Source organism: Carassius carassius, chromosome 2, assembly GCF_963082965.1.
Source record: "Carassius carassius chromosome 2, fCarCar2.1, whole genome shotgun sequence".
Classification (NCBI taxonomy): domain Eukaryota; kingdom Metazoa; phylum Chordata; class Actinopteri; order Cypriniformes; family Cyprinidae; genus Carassius; species Carassius carassius.
Window position 1 is genome coordinate 16,029,554 of NC_081756.1, and position 15,396 is coordinate 16,044,949.

At 37.9% G+C, this 15,396-nt stretch overlaps 2 protein-coding genes across 2 annotated transcripts in view; one reads left to right on the forward strand and one right to left on the reverse strand.

The window, feature by feature from the left end:
* Positions 1–7,382, forward strand: part of LOC132104362 (exostosin-2) — a 31,316-nt gene extending 23,934 nt beyond the window's left edge. Inside the window, exons 12-15 of the mRNA XM_059509791.1 lie at positions 1,682–1,825; positions 2,158–2,286; positions 5,473–5,555; positions 6,350–7,382. Coding sequence (XP_059365774.1) covers positions 1,682–1,825; positions 2,158–2,286; positions 5,473–5,555; positions 6,350–6,488 — 495 coding nt within the window. The 3' untranslated portion in view covers positions 6,489–7,382. The remainder of the gene's footprint in view (positions 1–1,681; positions 1,826–2,157; positions 2,287–5,472; positions 5,556–6,349) is intronic.
* A 3,504-nt stretch (positions 7,383–10,886) lies between these two features.
* Positions 10,887–15,396, reverse strand: part of LOC132104375 (homeobox protein aristaless-like 4) — a 21,264-nt gene continuing 16,754 nt past the window's right edge. The window contains exons 3-4 of the mRNA XM_059509810.1: positions 14,205–14,333; positions 10,887–12,988 (exon numbers count right to left, since the gene is read on the reverse strand). Of these exons, the coding sequence (XP_059365793.1) occupies positions 12,671–12,988; positions 14,205–14,333 (447 nt within the window). The 3' untranslated portion in view covers positions 10,887–12,670. The remainder of the gene's footprint in view (positions 12,989–14,204; positions 14,334–15,396) is intronic.

The window sequence follows — 15,396 nt, forward strand, 5'->3', positions numbered from 1 at the left end:
GGCACTGCTGAGGCGTTATTGAAGCCCAGGTTGCTTTGATAGCGGCCTTCAACTCCTCTGTATTGTTTGTCAGATCTTACTTATCTTCCTCTTCGCAATAACCCATAGAGGTTCAGGTCAGGTGAGTTGGCTGGCCAATCAAGCACAGTAATATCATGGTCAGCAAACCATTTGAAAGTGGTTATGGCACTGTGGGCAGTGAAAATCAGCATCTCCATAAAGCTTGTCAGCAGATGGAAGCATTAAGTGCTTCAAAATCTCCTGGTAGATAGCTGCATTGACTTTGGACTTGATAAAACACAATGGAGCAACACCAGCAGACGTCACGGCACCCCAAATCATCACTGACTTCAGAAAACTTCACACTGGACTTTGGAGTCTGTGCCTCTCCAGTCTTCCTTTAGACTCCAGACCTTGATTTCCAAATGAAATGCTAAATTTACTTTAATCTGAAAAGAGTACTTTGGACCACTGAGCAACTGTCCAGTTCTTTTTCTCCTTACCCCAGGTGAAATGCTTCTGACGTTTTTTCTGGTTCAGGAGTGGCTTGGTTCTAGGAATGTGACAGCTGTAGCCCTTTTCCTGAAGATGTCTGAGTGTGGTGACTTGATGCGCTGACTCCGGCTTCAGTCCACTCATTGTGAAGCTCTCCAAGTTCTTGAATCTGTTTTTCCTGACAATCTTCCCAAGGCTGTGATCATCCCTGTTGCTTGTGCATCTTTTCCTACCACACTTTTTCCTTCCAGTCAACTTTCTATGTATATATTTTGATACAGCATTCTGTGAAGAGCAAGCCCTTTCAGCAATGACCTTCTGTGGCTTACCCTCCTTGTGGAGGGTCTTTCCCATAATTGTGGTTACATGTTCTAAACTAGACAAAAGGTACCCAGTATTTATACTCAAAATTAATCAAACTAATCAAGTTCAAAATGGAATATTACATTTTTTGGAGATGCTGAATATTTAATTTTCCTAAGCTGTATATATATGGATATATATTTGAATGGATTCGATTGAAGTAGTTAGGGTTATTTCCAGGGGTTGTATCTGGAGCAGCCAGGGATTAATTGTCTTCTTCACATGCACAGTGATGATAGAGCAGAACTGTGATCCCAATACCTCTTTGGGTCACTCCTACTTAAAGTTGAGCTTACATGCATTGCAGGATTTTTGAGCTATCCTCTGTTGCATAAATCTGTGTTCGGCATCTCAAAGCATTCCTAACAGTTGAAGTCTCTCTTTTTATAATTTAGTTTTTCTTTTTATATATATGAAGGATGACAGGACAAGCAATGCTGTCCATGGCTACAGGCTTGCCTTCAACTCACCTGCAGGCATTTATGCACTATTGAGAGAATGAAGCGTAATTTATGGATAATTGTATGAAATGGAAGACAGCTTTAGACATGGCTGCCTGGCTAAAACACTAGCTGCTTTTGCCACAGGGGAATAACATTCAAGAATTTCAATATTGTATCATGTATGCCTGCCTGACCTTTTGGGGATTAACAAACATTTAGACCTAAACTTCATTGATTTAACCCTAGATATTCAAAGTTTAGCATCCTTTGAAGCCAGCATTATCTAAAACGACTCTAATTGTTGAACAGTTGACTGATCCTTTATAGTTTTAGATTTTGTGATGGGTTTATATAGATGTGTTCTTTGTGTCTGTGTGTAGGTATGGCGTGAGTTTCCAGATAGGCTGGTTGGATATCCCGGACGGCTCCACTTATGGGACCACGAAATGGGCAAATGGAAATATGAATCTGAGTGGACCAATGAAGTGTCAATGGTATTAACTGGAGCTGCGTTCTATCATAAGGTACAGCACAAATCATAGACTCTCAACAGTCAATGTCTCCGTCCACCCTTTATCTCCTTTAGAAATTAAGTCGTCATTTGTAATTCAGTACCCTCAATTAAATTAATTAAATTTAAATTTATGCATTTAGCAGACGCTTTTATCCAAAGCTACTTACAGTGCATTCAGGCTATCAATTTTTACCTATCATGTGTTCCCGGGGAATCGAACCCCCAACCTTGCGCTTGATAGCGCAATGCTCTACCAATTGAGCTAAACATTTTTAATCGTAATGTTTTTGTTTTTCACGTTGCCAAAAATGTTTTGACATCAGTTTATTTTATTTTTTTCAGTACTTCAACTATCTCTACACGTATAAAATGCCTGGAGACATTAAGAACTGGGTGGATGCTCATATGAACTGTGAGGATATTGCCATGAATTTCCTTGTGGCCAACATCACTGGCAAAGCCCCAATAAAGGTAACATAACCTCAGAGTAAAATATGGTCAATTGTGTTCTGATGGTGCCTGTTTGTTTTGTTTATGCAACTACTTTGGAGTAAATCAAATGGGCCATATCATGGAAAACGAAGTTGTTCTTGCTTTTTTGAAATAAGAGTACACAAAGCTCCTTCTTTACCCCACCCAAATCACTAATGGAAACTAATATCAAAAGCCAAAATCTTCATGGTATTGATACAGAATTTTCTACATATATACTACCATTCAAAAGTTTGGGGTTGATAGGATTTTCTTTAATTTTTGTAAGAAGTCTCTCAAGCTCATCAAGGCTGCATTTATTTGATAAAAAAATATACAGTAAAAAAAGTAATAAAGTGAAATATTATTACAATTTACAACAACTATTTTAGTTGAATTAAAACTCCAGTCTTCAGTGTCACATGATTCTTCAGAAATCATTCTAATATGCTATTTTAATGTTTAAGAAACATTTCCTATTATTATCAATGTTGCAAACAGCAACAACATTAATGTTGAGCTGCTTAATATTTTTATGGAAAGTTTGATAATTATTTCTGAATCTTTGATGAATCGCAAGTTCAGCAGCATTCATTTGAAATAGAACTCTTGTTTTAATATTATCAATGTCTTGAATTTTCAGTTATAGCAATTTAATGTGTCTTTGCTGAATAAAAGTATTAATTTCTTTCCAAAATTTATTTTACTGATCCCGGTAACCAAGTCCCGACATATTTATTTAAGACTGCAAGCTTACAACTATTGTGAAATTTATTACTTTTCCCCATAGCACTTGGGATTCAACAACAGTCTAGTGCCGTCATTATATATATATATATAATATCCCTTAAAGGGGAGGTCTAATACTATTTCATGCATATTGACTTATTTACACTTTTAAAGAGTTTTATTCTCATGCTAAACATGGCCAAAGTTTCAAAAACGAGTTGGACGTATGAATGAGTATTTCTGTGCCAAATACACTCCTTCACGGTTTGTATAAGTTTCATAAAAATTATTATTTTTTTTTTTTTGAGTATTGCCCTGTATGATGTCATAAAAAGGTGGAATTCCTTGTATGGGCAATTCTCCTGGAAGAGCGTGCGCACAGCAAACAAAGCGAGAGCCAGAGCGTGCACATCAACGTGCTTCATTGGGGTTACAGAAGTTGTTGAAAGCACTGCACAGTACTTGCTCGAGAAGCATTTTACTTTTTGTTTTTGACCACAAAATCAACAATATCATTACAGAAGTGTGTTTTTGGTTGTGAGAGAAAGATAACCTTGTTCAGCTTCCCAAAGAACCCAGTGTTAAGGGAACAGTGGGTGCTCTTTGTTTTTCTGGGGCAGCAGTGAAGTTGTGCAAGTGTGTTTTTGTTTCTGTTTTACTTATGTCAATGTCACAGCTTGCAGACAATCTCTACACAAAAGCTTTGCATGCTCTCGAATCTTTAGCTTCGCCCACAGCACGTCTCCAGGAGCAGGACTGTTTTTATAGAGAATCGTGAAGCTGCATCTGACTTTTATAAATCTAATAAAACTAAAGACTCTTTGGAGATATGATGGATGCAATATTACTCTATAGGTACTTAAGATTAACATGAGATTGGCAGAAACTGTGTGTGTTATGTCCCCTGTAAAAATCAACGTGGGCGTTCCCTAAAAGAATGTGGGCGGGGCATTCTGATAGTGTTCCATGGATCTCTGTCTCTGATCAGCTTTCACCTTTCTCCTCCAGCCTCTACAGTTTGTAGTCTACAGTGTCTCTGTCCAGGTGCTGTTCGGCCTGTAAAGTCCTGGCCTTAACCTCTGTTATCTGGATGTCACTGTCTGCCTCTTTCCTGCACTCTCTGTTTTTCTAAGATCACTGGGGCACATTCATCCTGCAATCAGTTACACTGTGAACCTTCTCCCCTCTCTCCTCAACATCCCCACTTCACCCACACCTCCCAGTGCTCCAATCCCGCACCCCACTGTGGAGAGTGTCAGTCAAGTGTGTGTGCTGTTGAAGGAGGGATGGGGCAGAGGGGTCGTACAGTACATCATTCGTCTAATTAGCATGGCAGATATGGTCGTTTAGCTAGGCCACCGGCACGGACGGCTGACTTATATGACCTGTCATCAAGTCATGTCCACCCACTCAGCTCCCAAACACACACACTTCACAGAGGATAGGCCTTCACATTACTTCACATTACAGCCCCAGCTCATTAAACAATCTGATAAATGCTTTCAGATTTTTTTGTTTTTTAATTTAAGGAGTGTGTCATGATTTCTCAGCCTTAAATTGGTAACTACAGGCACATGTCGGTCAGAAAATGTTTTGTTTTGTTTTTGTGACCCTTTTGAGCTTTATGCACTGAATTAAACACGAAAGTCTGCCTTTTAATGATCTCTCTAATGATATAAAAGTATCATTGCTTACCTAAAACTTTGCTTCTGTAAATATATAAAAAAAAATTTTTGACAGATTTATATATATATATAAAAAAAAACTTAAGACATCATTAACAAATAAAAATATAATATATTTGTTATGGAGTCTATATATTTAACAGTATATTTGCAGTTTTGGCTGAATACCTTTCAAAAGTTAAAAGATTTTTTTTTTCCTAGCTAAACAGCTTTCCTGAAATGTTTATTTGATGTCTTTCTGTGGTTGATGGAGCAATTACATTTACTGAAGATAAAAGTGTATATTTCAATATACTTTCTTCATCATCATTATTATTATTATTATTCATGTTATTTATAGTAAAATTGCAAAAAAGAAAAAAAAAAATCCCAAAAATGCATTTAAGGTAACTTAACTCCAGTCCTCCTTTGGGACCCAACTCCCATAAAGTTATATATTAAACCATATTTTAACCATATTAAAAACTCTAAGAAGCTGATGAGTTGAATCAGGTGTTTTAATTTATGAGACATCTAAAACATTCTGGTAGGTGGGTCACCAGGACTATAGTTGAGAAGACCAAAAATGTATTAGGACAAACTTTGAGGGACTTTTTTTGTAAGATGGAGACAAACACACACACACAAAATAAAAATCACTACAAAATAATACATACATTTCACTAAAACTAACTGTAAACTGAGATTTAGTTTAAGATTGAAAACAAAAAAGTCATTGTGACTTATGAATAAATGATCAAAAACATCCCATTTGTTTTTTCTCTTTCTCTAGGTCACTCCTCGGAAGAAATTCAAGTGCCCGGAGTGCACAGCGATTGACGGGCTGTCCCTGGACCAGACACACATGGTGGAGAGGTAAAGAATAAACAGGGATTCCCCTTTAGTTGGGCAGAGGAGGCTCTGGCAGCATTCTTGGCTTCTGAAACACATTGTGGGTTTAACCAACAATTGGCTCATTGTAGCACAGTACAGGAGATACTTTTCTGTGCTTTCAGATCAAAACATTCAAATTCACTGGACCTTACAAAAAACATTCCTTCTCAAGGAACTGTGACTTTCCTCTCTGTCAGAGGTTCACCACAAATCATTGATTCATTCTGTGTTTCAATTCAAGGATGAACCAGGCCAAGCATGCATCAGAAAGGCTTGAATTGATTTTCCTTGAAAATCACAACCGTTTCCTCATCCGCTGAAGCATAATCAGTCTTGATTATTGGTTTCATACTTCCAAACTGTGTTTGAGGCATTAAAGCAGTCGAAGCAGCCTGCGATAGAGTGTTAGACCTTGAAGTGAATAAGGAGTAAGTAGTAGCAGCCAATCAGGGACTCCGTTGACTGCTGAACCTTTCCAGGGGTCACACTTGTTTAGATTGATGAAAGGGTTTCTTCTCTCTCTCCATACATTTCCTGTCATAAGTGCAGGGTCTTGGGAATGCCAGGCATTTTGAAAACGTTCGATCCCTGTTTAACGTTGTGCATGTACCTCATGATTCAGATGACTCTACAAAACACTGGTTAGGTTCTACCATGAATGTTTTTTTTCCTCATCATCCATTTCTGGAAGACAGATTTTCCAGCATTGGCATCAGAATTGTCCATGTTTCCCTTTTTTCCTCCAGTCTTTCAGCCTCTTTCTTTTTCCTTTCCAGATCTGAGTGCATAAACAAGTTCGCCACTGTGTTTGGCACCATGCCTCTGAAGGTTGTCGAGCACCGTGCTGATCCTGTACTCTATAAAGACGACTTCCCAGAGAAACTCAAAAGTTTCCCCAACATTGGTAGTCTGTGACAGTACTACAACTCTTTCCCACCACTTTTATTTCACAGACAGTCTATGGACACTCCAGGATTTCTCTTTCCTGTTCTCTATCTGACCTAATGACTTCTGAGGAGTGCCATTCCATTAGTTGTTTAATGGGAAATAATGCACTGTATAACTCATGTTTTCTCTCTTGAGGACGCTTACTGAAACAGGCCGACACGTTGAGTCAGTTGATGATTTCTGTGAGGACAGGTCAGAGTTTGGCTCATTCTAAAACCTTCCTTGTGGCTGACACTATCTGTGTGAGGAAATTGAATGCATAGAGATAATTCACAGCCCACTGGTAAACAGTGGAGGATAAATATATATTAATGTAAATGTACATTTATAGTTTAACTTTTTTAATTTTAAAGATATGCATCACGCTGAACGAATTGTAGCAGAACTTAAACTGAATATCTCGGATGTTGTGTTGAGGCCATTAGTTTGTACATGAGATATTGTTTTACACAGTCACTGTTAGTGATTTTAATATTACAGTTTGAGTTATATCAGTTTGACATTTCATTTTACATTCTGTTGCTGACTTTTTGAATGTTGCTGGAAAAAAAGTATTTTATATAAATGTTCCCTGTTTAGTTCAGCTCTTATGTCTGCCTAATTAAAGCGTATTTTGGGTATTGCTAGATGTTAAAGGACAATATTTGCAGAGTTATATACTGTACAGCTGATTACAATGTAGTTATACGCCACGAAATTGCAAAGAGAACTCATTTATACTCCTATGTATTTCATATTTCTTTTGATGTCTCCATTTCTTTGAATTGTTTGTTTGTTTTTTACAATAAGATGTATTATTATTATTATTATTGTTATATGTAATAAACAGAGTGTGGAAAAAATAAATGCTTAATTTTGAGATGTGCATTTTGGTCATTTTGACTGTTAAAGGGGTCATATGACGTTGCTAAAATGAACATTATTTTGTGTATTTGGTGTTGTGTATTTGGTTGGAGTTTGTGGTTTAAGGTAAAAAAAAAAAAACACATCATTTTCCAAATACTGTACAGTATTGTTGCTCCTCTATGCCCACTTTCTGAAACACACCATTTTTTACAAAGCTCATCGTTCTGAAACGCGAGGTGTGCTGTGATTGGCCAGCTATCCAGTGCATTATGATTTGCTGAATGTCGCAAGCGTGTGACAGAAATATTATGCCCCTTACCATGCTGTGATGCCGTCTCCCGGCACGATGAGACAAAACCAACTAAACTAACTACAAATGAGGCATTTTTTGCATCCAGTGGGGACACAGTTACTGATTATAATGACTTATACTGTGCTTTTACACGTTGCATTGCGTATCGTGCCACGTAAACATAAAACCATGTTTGCATTTGAGATCGGAGAAACCACAAACAACAAGCTCTAACTGTTAACTCTACACTGCTTAAAACGCGCTTAAAACTATGTTTGACAGTCATCAGTGGCAAATCCTTTACATATGAAAACATACTTATAGACTATGAGTCAGAAGTGCCAGACTGTCCTTGAAAAAGTTGGAATTGCCTCACTTTATAGAAACAGACACCGGCATATATAACAGCGAGAATAAAAGTTACACCTTCTTTCTCTGCGTGAACATTTGGGCAATGTTATGGAAATCTTCCCACATTGTGACATAGATGTGGAGGCATGTTAGAATGAGCCGTTCTAGGAAGGAGTGGTTGACTCTTAACTTTTATAAAGAATAATCTTTGGATTTTAGACTTTAGTCTTTGTAACTTTACAGATCTTCTTTATGCACCAAGAGCTTGTAATTTAACATATGACCCCTTTAAAGTATTTTTTTTTAATGGTGGTTTCTGTACATGCATTTTTGACTGTTGCATTGCATCTCGCTGTTTTTATAGTATTTAACAATGTGAAATATGTGAAATATTCACAATATGAGTGGAATTTTTAAGACCGTGTTAAAAAGTTAAAATGGTCACATTTTAAAAACTGTTATAACATCTTCCTTTTGGTTTCAACAAGTTGCACTCATTGACTTAGTGTAGCTTTTAAATGAATTGTCATCTTTTTTCCAACTGTCTCTGTCTGGACCCAGAAGCAGATGTCTGAGTGCTTTGAGTGATTTAGGTTCAGAAGCCTGCACGTCTTGAGATTAATTTATTTCATCTCCATGGGGAGTGAACTTGTGAAGAGAAATCTATTCCTGTTCTGACTCTTCCTGCATGAAGAAAGTGAAAATCTGGTAAGGGAATTTCAGCAACATGTTAAGTATTGGAAATGTCACTGAATGACCAATTATACACAGAGTGTCAGATTGTTTGCAGCTTGTGAAGAGTGTTTTATGTAAAATTTGTCTACTTTAGAAAAATGTGTATGAGAGGGAGCATTTATCTCTTAGCTAATCATCAAAGTCAAGCATTCAGGCCTATCTGAGCTATCCTTTTCTGCATTCTGAAGGAATTTGTCACCTGTTATTAACAAGCATTTCATAATCATCTAATATCAGCAGTTTTTTTGTCCACTTTGTTTCTTGCTGCTTTTCTGGATTTATGAATCAAAATCTGCATTCAAGGACTGCTATTTATTAATACAATTACTGATATATTACACAGGGATATTTAGTTTTATTAGTTCTGTTTTTAAAGTTTTTATTCATCTGGATTTAGATAAACAAACAAAACTTAGCACACAGAAAATGTCAAATGAAATGAAACATCCATAGTACAAAACCCAGCACCTGTAATGGATAAACTTATAAATGTACAATTTTTAACCCGTTAAAGGAAAGCCTAGTTAAAAGCATAGTCTCTAGCCAACAGGTACTTCATTTCTTTAATGTAATGTAAGATTGCAGTTACATCCGACTCTGAGAACAGTATGTCAAATGTCCCGGAAAATGTCTTTCTAAAAAAAACAAAGCCTCTTAAAATTTTTTGAGAGGTTTTGATTAAACTTTAAACAAAATGTACAACTTGCTTTAGCCTGTTTTTCAGATTTAAAAAAAATGTGAGTACACATTTAATAGTGTTATTCCACTCGAGTCAGATGTTCTTGAAGCAATTCAAACAATAACAAAAGAAAATGTAAGTGCAATAACTTACAGTTGTAAATCACACAATATATATAGAACATGAACAAGCTTTAAAGTAAATAATTATTAAAAGTGATTCAAAAGCCATACATTTAGCTTTTAGCCATCACAACTATTTTAAGTTCATTTACATATCAAAAACCCCAATTTATCGCATTTTATCCCCAGACCCACAATACAACAAAAGCAAGAACCCTCAGTCACACATAAAATAATATATTTCTAATAAGGATATAAAAAAGGCTCCAATTGTATTTTATGCAATAAAGGAATCCAAAGAAATCCATACATGTGACCACACACAAAACAAAGCATTATATTATTCTAGCACTTGGATATGCCTACTTCAGTAGTATAAGTTTGGGGAGATGGGACAGAGACTTAAGAATCTCTGGAGCTCATCTGCAAGGTACTGTCTGACAATTAACATTTCCTTTAATGTACAATCTGGATCTTGAGGACTGTTTTAAGAGTATCAAAAATAAATGTGATGGGTTGTGTTCTGTTATGTGCAGCTCATTTAATGCTATGGAAGTGTATATGTGCTGATATTACATGATAACTAATGATAGTGTTGACCTGAGCTTCATCGACACCCATCCCGGTTCCACAATAGTTAAAGATAGGCTAACACAGAGCTCATGCTGCTCTGTTCTCTCACAGAATCCCTCTCTGCAAATGTCTCAGTGTTAATTAAAAAGGTCACCTGAGAGCGCGGGTGTGCATTGACTCAGAGTCTCTGAAGGCTAATGCTTTGGCTGGGGTAGTAGGCCGGACCCTGTTCAGCATGGGGCTTTGAAAGAAGAGCCATGACAGCTGAAGGGAAGCATGTTCAAGGCATGTTTGTTTTGCATTTACTCTGCACACAGCTGTGTGGATTGTCCTTTCCCAGAACACCGGAACACTATAGTCACTTCACCCGCTTCGCAACCTCTTAAAGGCCAAAGTGAGAGCGTCAGGACTTATAATTCTGCACTGCCAGAACTCATGTCTCTCAATGAGGATTGGTGTTTGAACTGCTGCTCTGATGGATGGATTCAGTGATGGTTTTAGTCATAATGAAAAGCACATTAACATTTTATCAATAACTTTTTGGGCAGGTCCCTTGGTAGGTAAAGTGATAAGATGCAGTGGACACTTCTGCCAAAAAATTAATGAAGCATGGCTTAAAATTAAGGCCCCTACACTTTTCATTTCATATCTAGGCCACGAGTCACGAGACTGAGCAGCAGGAAGCAGGTGATCTCTAATTAACATTTGACAATGAGGTTCATTTACAAGGTGATTATTATATGATATTGCATCCAAAGCATAGTATATTTTTCAGTTTTGGAAGCCTAGTTTTCTGTCATTCTAAAACAGAGCTTGATACACAATTCTATTCCATGTTGTGTCACTGCTCTGGTATTATAATAAAAAAAAGTTGTGTGTGTGTGTATATCTAAGTATCTCCAGGGATCTAGATAAGCTGCACTGCAGAATGAAGTAAAGGAAATGTGGTTCTCATTACAAATTAGAAATGACTTCTCCAAAGGGCAGAACGTATCCGATTCATTTCCAGATTTCAAACCGCTTTCTTTGTTTTACCTGATCTAAATCTGACTTTGGAGAATCAGAATGATAGTACCTTGCAATAGTGCTTGCTTGATATTTCTGTCACCTCTGTGCATGGCAATGTGAGTGATTATATGCCAAAACCCAGCATTGCTTCCACCCAATCAAAGCCGTGGAGGATGATGCCCAGATTGGCAAATTAATAGTTTCATTTTAGATACTGCAATGAGGACTTCTGCCAAAAAATGAATGAAACATGGCTCAAATTTCAGACGGCCCTAACACTGTAGATATTATATAGCCACGGCTTAAAGAATGAAGGCAGCTAAGGCAACAACATTCACTGAAAAAATTCAAGCGTATCATGATATTCATAATGCAAAAAAAGAGAGAAAGCATTGGCAGCCTGTTTTTGCATCCTTCATTCTCTGTAGACTGTAGTTCTTAGTTATGTTTGACATTCAATTTGACGGCTTGTATGATGGATCCAAGATTTGTGACTCAGAGAATGCTGCTGTCATATTTTATCCAAACAGCTTTAGAACAATTTTTTCTTCCAGATTTTTTTTTTAAATGTGGTTGCTGAGAAGAGAAAGATAGATTGCAATGTGGACAGAGACCACCTCCTGTAATTTGATGGTGATTAACTGCATCACATTGGGATTGCACTAGCAGATTGCTCTTGTCTTTTTTTCCTGTGACTGCTGGTACTGGGGCACACAATTCATCAAAGCAAGCGAAAACCTCCTTGGAGTGCCTAGTTACCTGTAAGAGGGTTATGCCTGTCTTTTTTGGCTGATATCTGGTACCTCCAAGCCCTCTTAAGTCTATCATGCCTGATGTGCAGCTCCCAACAGACTTTTTCAAGTGTTTGATCCATTTTTAGACTGTGGCAGGTGTAGTACTTATCCTAAATAGCTGATAACTGAATTAATATGAACAAACTAATCCATGTTGGTGTGATCAGTGAGGGATTTTGTCGGGTTTTATATGGGAAGTTAGTATAAAAACCAAGTCCAGTCTACCCCAATTACTACTGCATATATGTTTGGATAAAGGCTGCAGTGGGAAAGTTTTTATACTGTGAGAAGTCCCTTTGGAACTGTCTAGGCAGAGATGGCATATTTAGAATAGGAGCCTGTGACAGAACAGGAATTGAACAGGTTTTGATGATGCTGAGATGAAAACGAAGCCAGATGCATTTAGATAAATTGATGTATGTTTACAAATGGGACACTAGTGGCGGATAAGTGCAGTTTTTTTCCCCCTATTCATTTTTTATTCGTTTAATTCTTTCATGCATTCAGATGTCAAGTTTCTGTCTTTTTATTTATTTCTTGTTTTAAAGCCAGAACATTCTCAGTTTTATGATCTCAGATTTTCTCTTGTCTCTCTAGACTTCAAATCGAAATAAATCTCCCGGTATCTCTATTACTTATTTTCTTTGTCAGTCCACGCACTCCTTGTTCCCAGGTCATGCTTTTGTGGCTAACTCGTGTTCACATTTGCTTATTCTTTTCTTATTTGTTGAGGGACTTCAGAGATAATGTCATGTAGCCCAAGAGATGGCTGCACTGTGTTCTTTAGCTTTCATTCGCAGTGTCGCGATGCTGGAGGATTTCCGGTCGGGGTCCATGTTTAGATCATACCCATTAATGCCAGTGCTCATGCCTGGACTCCCAAACAAGCTGCCCATGTGTGCCTGTCCCATGTGACCTCCAGGACTGGGCACTCCCAAGAAGTCAGACACTCCGCTAGCAGCATGTGGATGTGGAGGCATGCAGGAAGTGACCGAGTCGCAGGGTACAACGCAGCCAGGGACCGGAGATGCCGCACTGCTGCTGCCTATCCAAGAAGGGTTCTGAATCTGCAACAAAGACAAATGCAGAAGGTTGAGGTATAGGGAGTTTACATTCTGCAATCTTAGCATTAATAACATTAATGTGCTTATAGTCATGAGAGCATTTATCAAGTCCAAATACTCTTGTTTTGAAATACTGCATTAGTGAAGCTGCAGAATCCTCAGTGGTACTCGACGTGGAGATTTATCAAGAGCTGTGAGGCATTCATCTGGTCCCATACTGAGTAGGAGCTGCTTGCCTAGTGTGGAGGAAGATTGCCTGTCTCTAGACGTTCCTTCAAAACCAAGAGTAACCTCCTCTGCTGAGCAGAGGGAGCACAGAGTGAATTGATAGGGCTGTGTTCTGCTCTGGACCTGGGGAGGTGGGGGTCTGAGGGAGATGAAAGCCCTCTCAGGGAGATGCCCCAGATGTGAGCAAAGCTGCATTCCACAGCTGCAGGCGTGTTCCCCAAAGAGCCACCTCTGCCCTCCGACCCAGCCACATATTCATAATAAATCCAGGAGATTCTTTGGCTCTCCTGTGAAGGCTTGCCGTCTTCTGCCACAGCCCACAGACCTGACCTCGACATTCTGCTTCCTCAGGTCTCACAATTGTCCAAGTTACACAGATTGTTTTTCATTTAAAAATCCCAAATGTTCAACAAGTAGGTTTTAAAAAGTAAACTTACTATTCATTAAGGACATTTTGATGATTGTCAATAACGGTTCTCACACATTAATAATAATTAATACTAGTTCTTAATAATAATCTTAATACAGCGGTGCTGAAAAAAACTAAAAGGCTTAAGATTTCACAAAAGACGCACTATATACTATGCACTTATTCTATGCACTATGTACTCAACCATTTAGTGTATGAATTATATAAGATTATTTTGTCATCCAGCATCAGAGTCTGGTAGCCCTTCCTCCTTCAGAACATAATTAAAGCTACAACAGTTGAGTGCATGAATTGTCCAACATTCCAAACATAATTTTTTGGGGGGTAATTGAGTGCATCATCTGGGCACTTGAAGCACACTTTTTATTTTTGTATTTTTCAGTGTGAACACACTAATGACTTTTATACTTAAAAGTGACATAGATTAGTGCATAAATTGGGATGCACCTCAAAAGAAATGTTAATGGACTTTTAGATTTTTATTTTTTATTTGCATCCTCAATTAGCATAAATAATAATCATTTCCTTAACTTTCAGCTATTACTGACGATAGTTCTCTACCTGAGCGTAGTTCTCAGGCCGAGTGAGAAGGGGCAGTTCATAGGCCGTGGAAAAATGCGTCCGGACCTGCTGCATCTGTCCGAAACGCTCTCTCTTCCGCCACTTGGCTCTGCGGTTTTGGAACCACACCTGCAAGACAGACATCAGTCCTTAATCATGAGGATATCTCATTAGTAAGTGATTAAATAACATCACAATAACTGGCCACTTGTGGTGTTACATCATAAACAGGAAATGTTTTCTTAGTGGAGATTTATTTACACAGAGTGATAAACATCCATCCAACTTCCCATTATGACACGGTAAGTATACTGATCACATTGTGAAATTCATTTGGGATCAAATGTCTAGATGCAATTTTGATTATTTTTTATTTTTTTTATTCTTTGGTGCCACTTGTTGTAAGTTGCAAGTCTAGAGCTAACGTAGGAAACACCTCTGCTGTATTATTTTACAGCACCTTTTCCTGGAAACAGTTCGGTGAGACCTGGCCGTCGTTTGATCTTGTGTGAGCTGACAGACTATGATGGCCTCCTCTGAGTTTCTTTTCTATCAGAGCCATCAACAGCAGCAGGGGGCCGGGAGGAAAACCCACCGGGGCCAGAGGCCTCAGAGAGCAGTGTCACTCCCCCTGTTCCTCCACCACCTCCATACACTTGCTTTGTTGGATTAGGAATTTGCTGCTCAGCTTTTAGAAAGGAAAAGGTGAATCTAAAATAAATATCATTTACTCACCCTCATGTCATTCTGGACTTTTTTTTTAATGCATGCAATGAAAGTCAGTGGGATAACTTATATGGAAAACAAGTCTGAAATGTTATTCAAAATATCATCTTTTGTGTTTGATAGAGGAATGAACGTCACACAGGCTTGAATGACATGAGAGGGTGTAAATAATGCTAGAAACTAATCAGCATTTTTTACTGAACTATTTCTTTAAGAATTAGTCAGTACTAGATTTTATCTGGCAAACTGCACTCTTTCTTTCTTTTTTTTCTTCCTTTTTGCTTTTCTATAGAAATATGCATTGTTTCCCTGAATAGATGGGTGTTATTTGGAGCCCTGGGAATTAGAGGACAAATTACACACAAAGTGATTTCTCATGGGTCGCAGTCTGAAGAGCTGCCCAAATTCCATTCTTTTAATCCGGGATCTTCTCTGTTTAGAACTATCTGTTTATTGATTTGTGTAG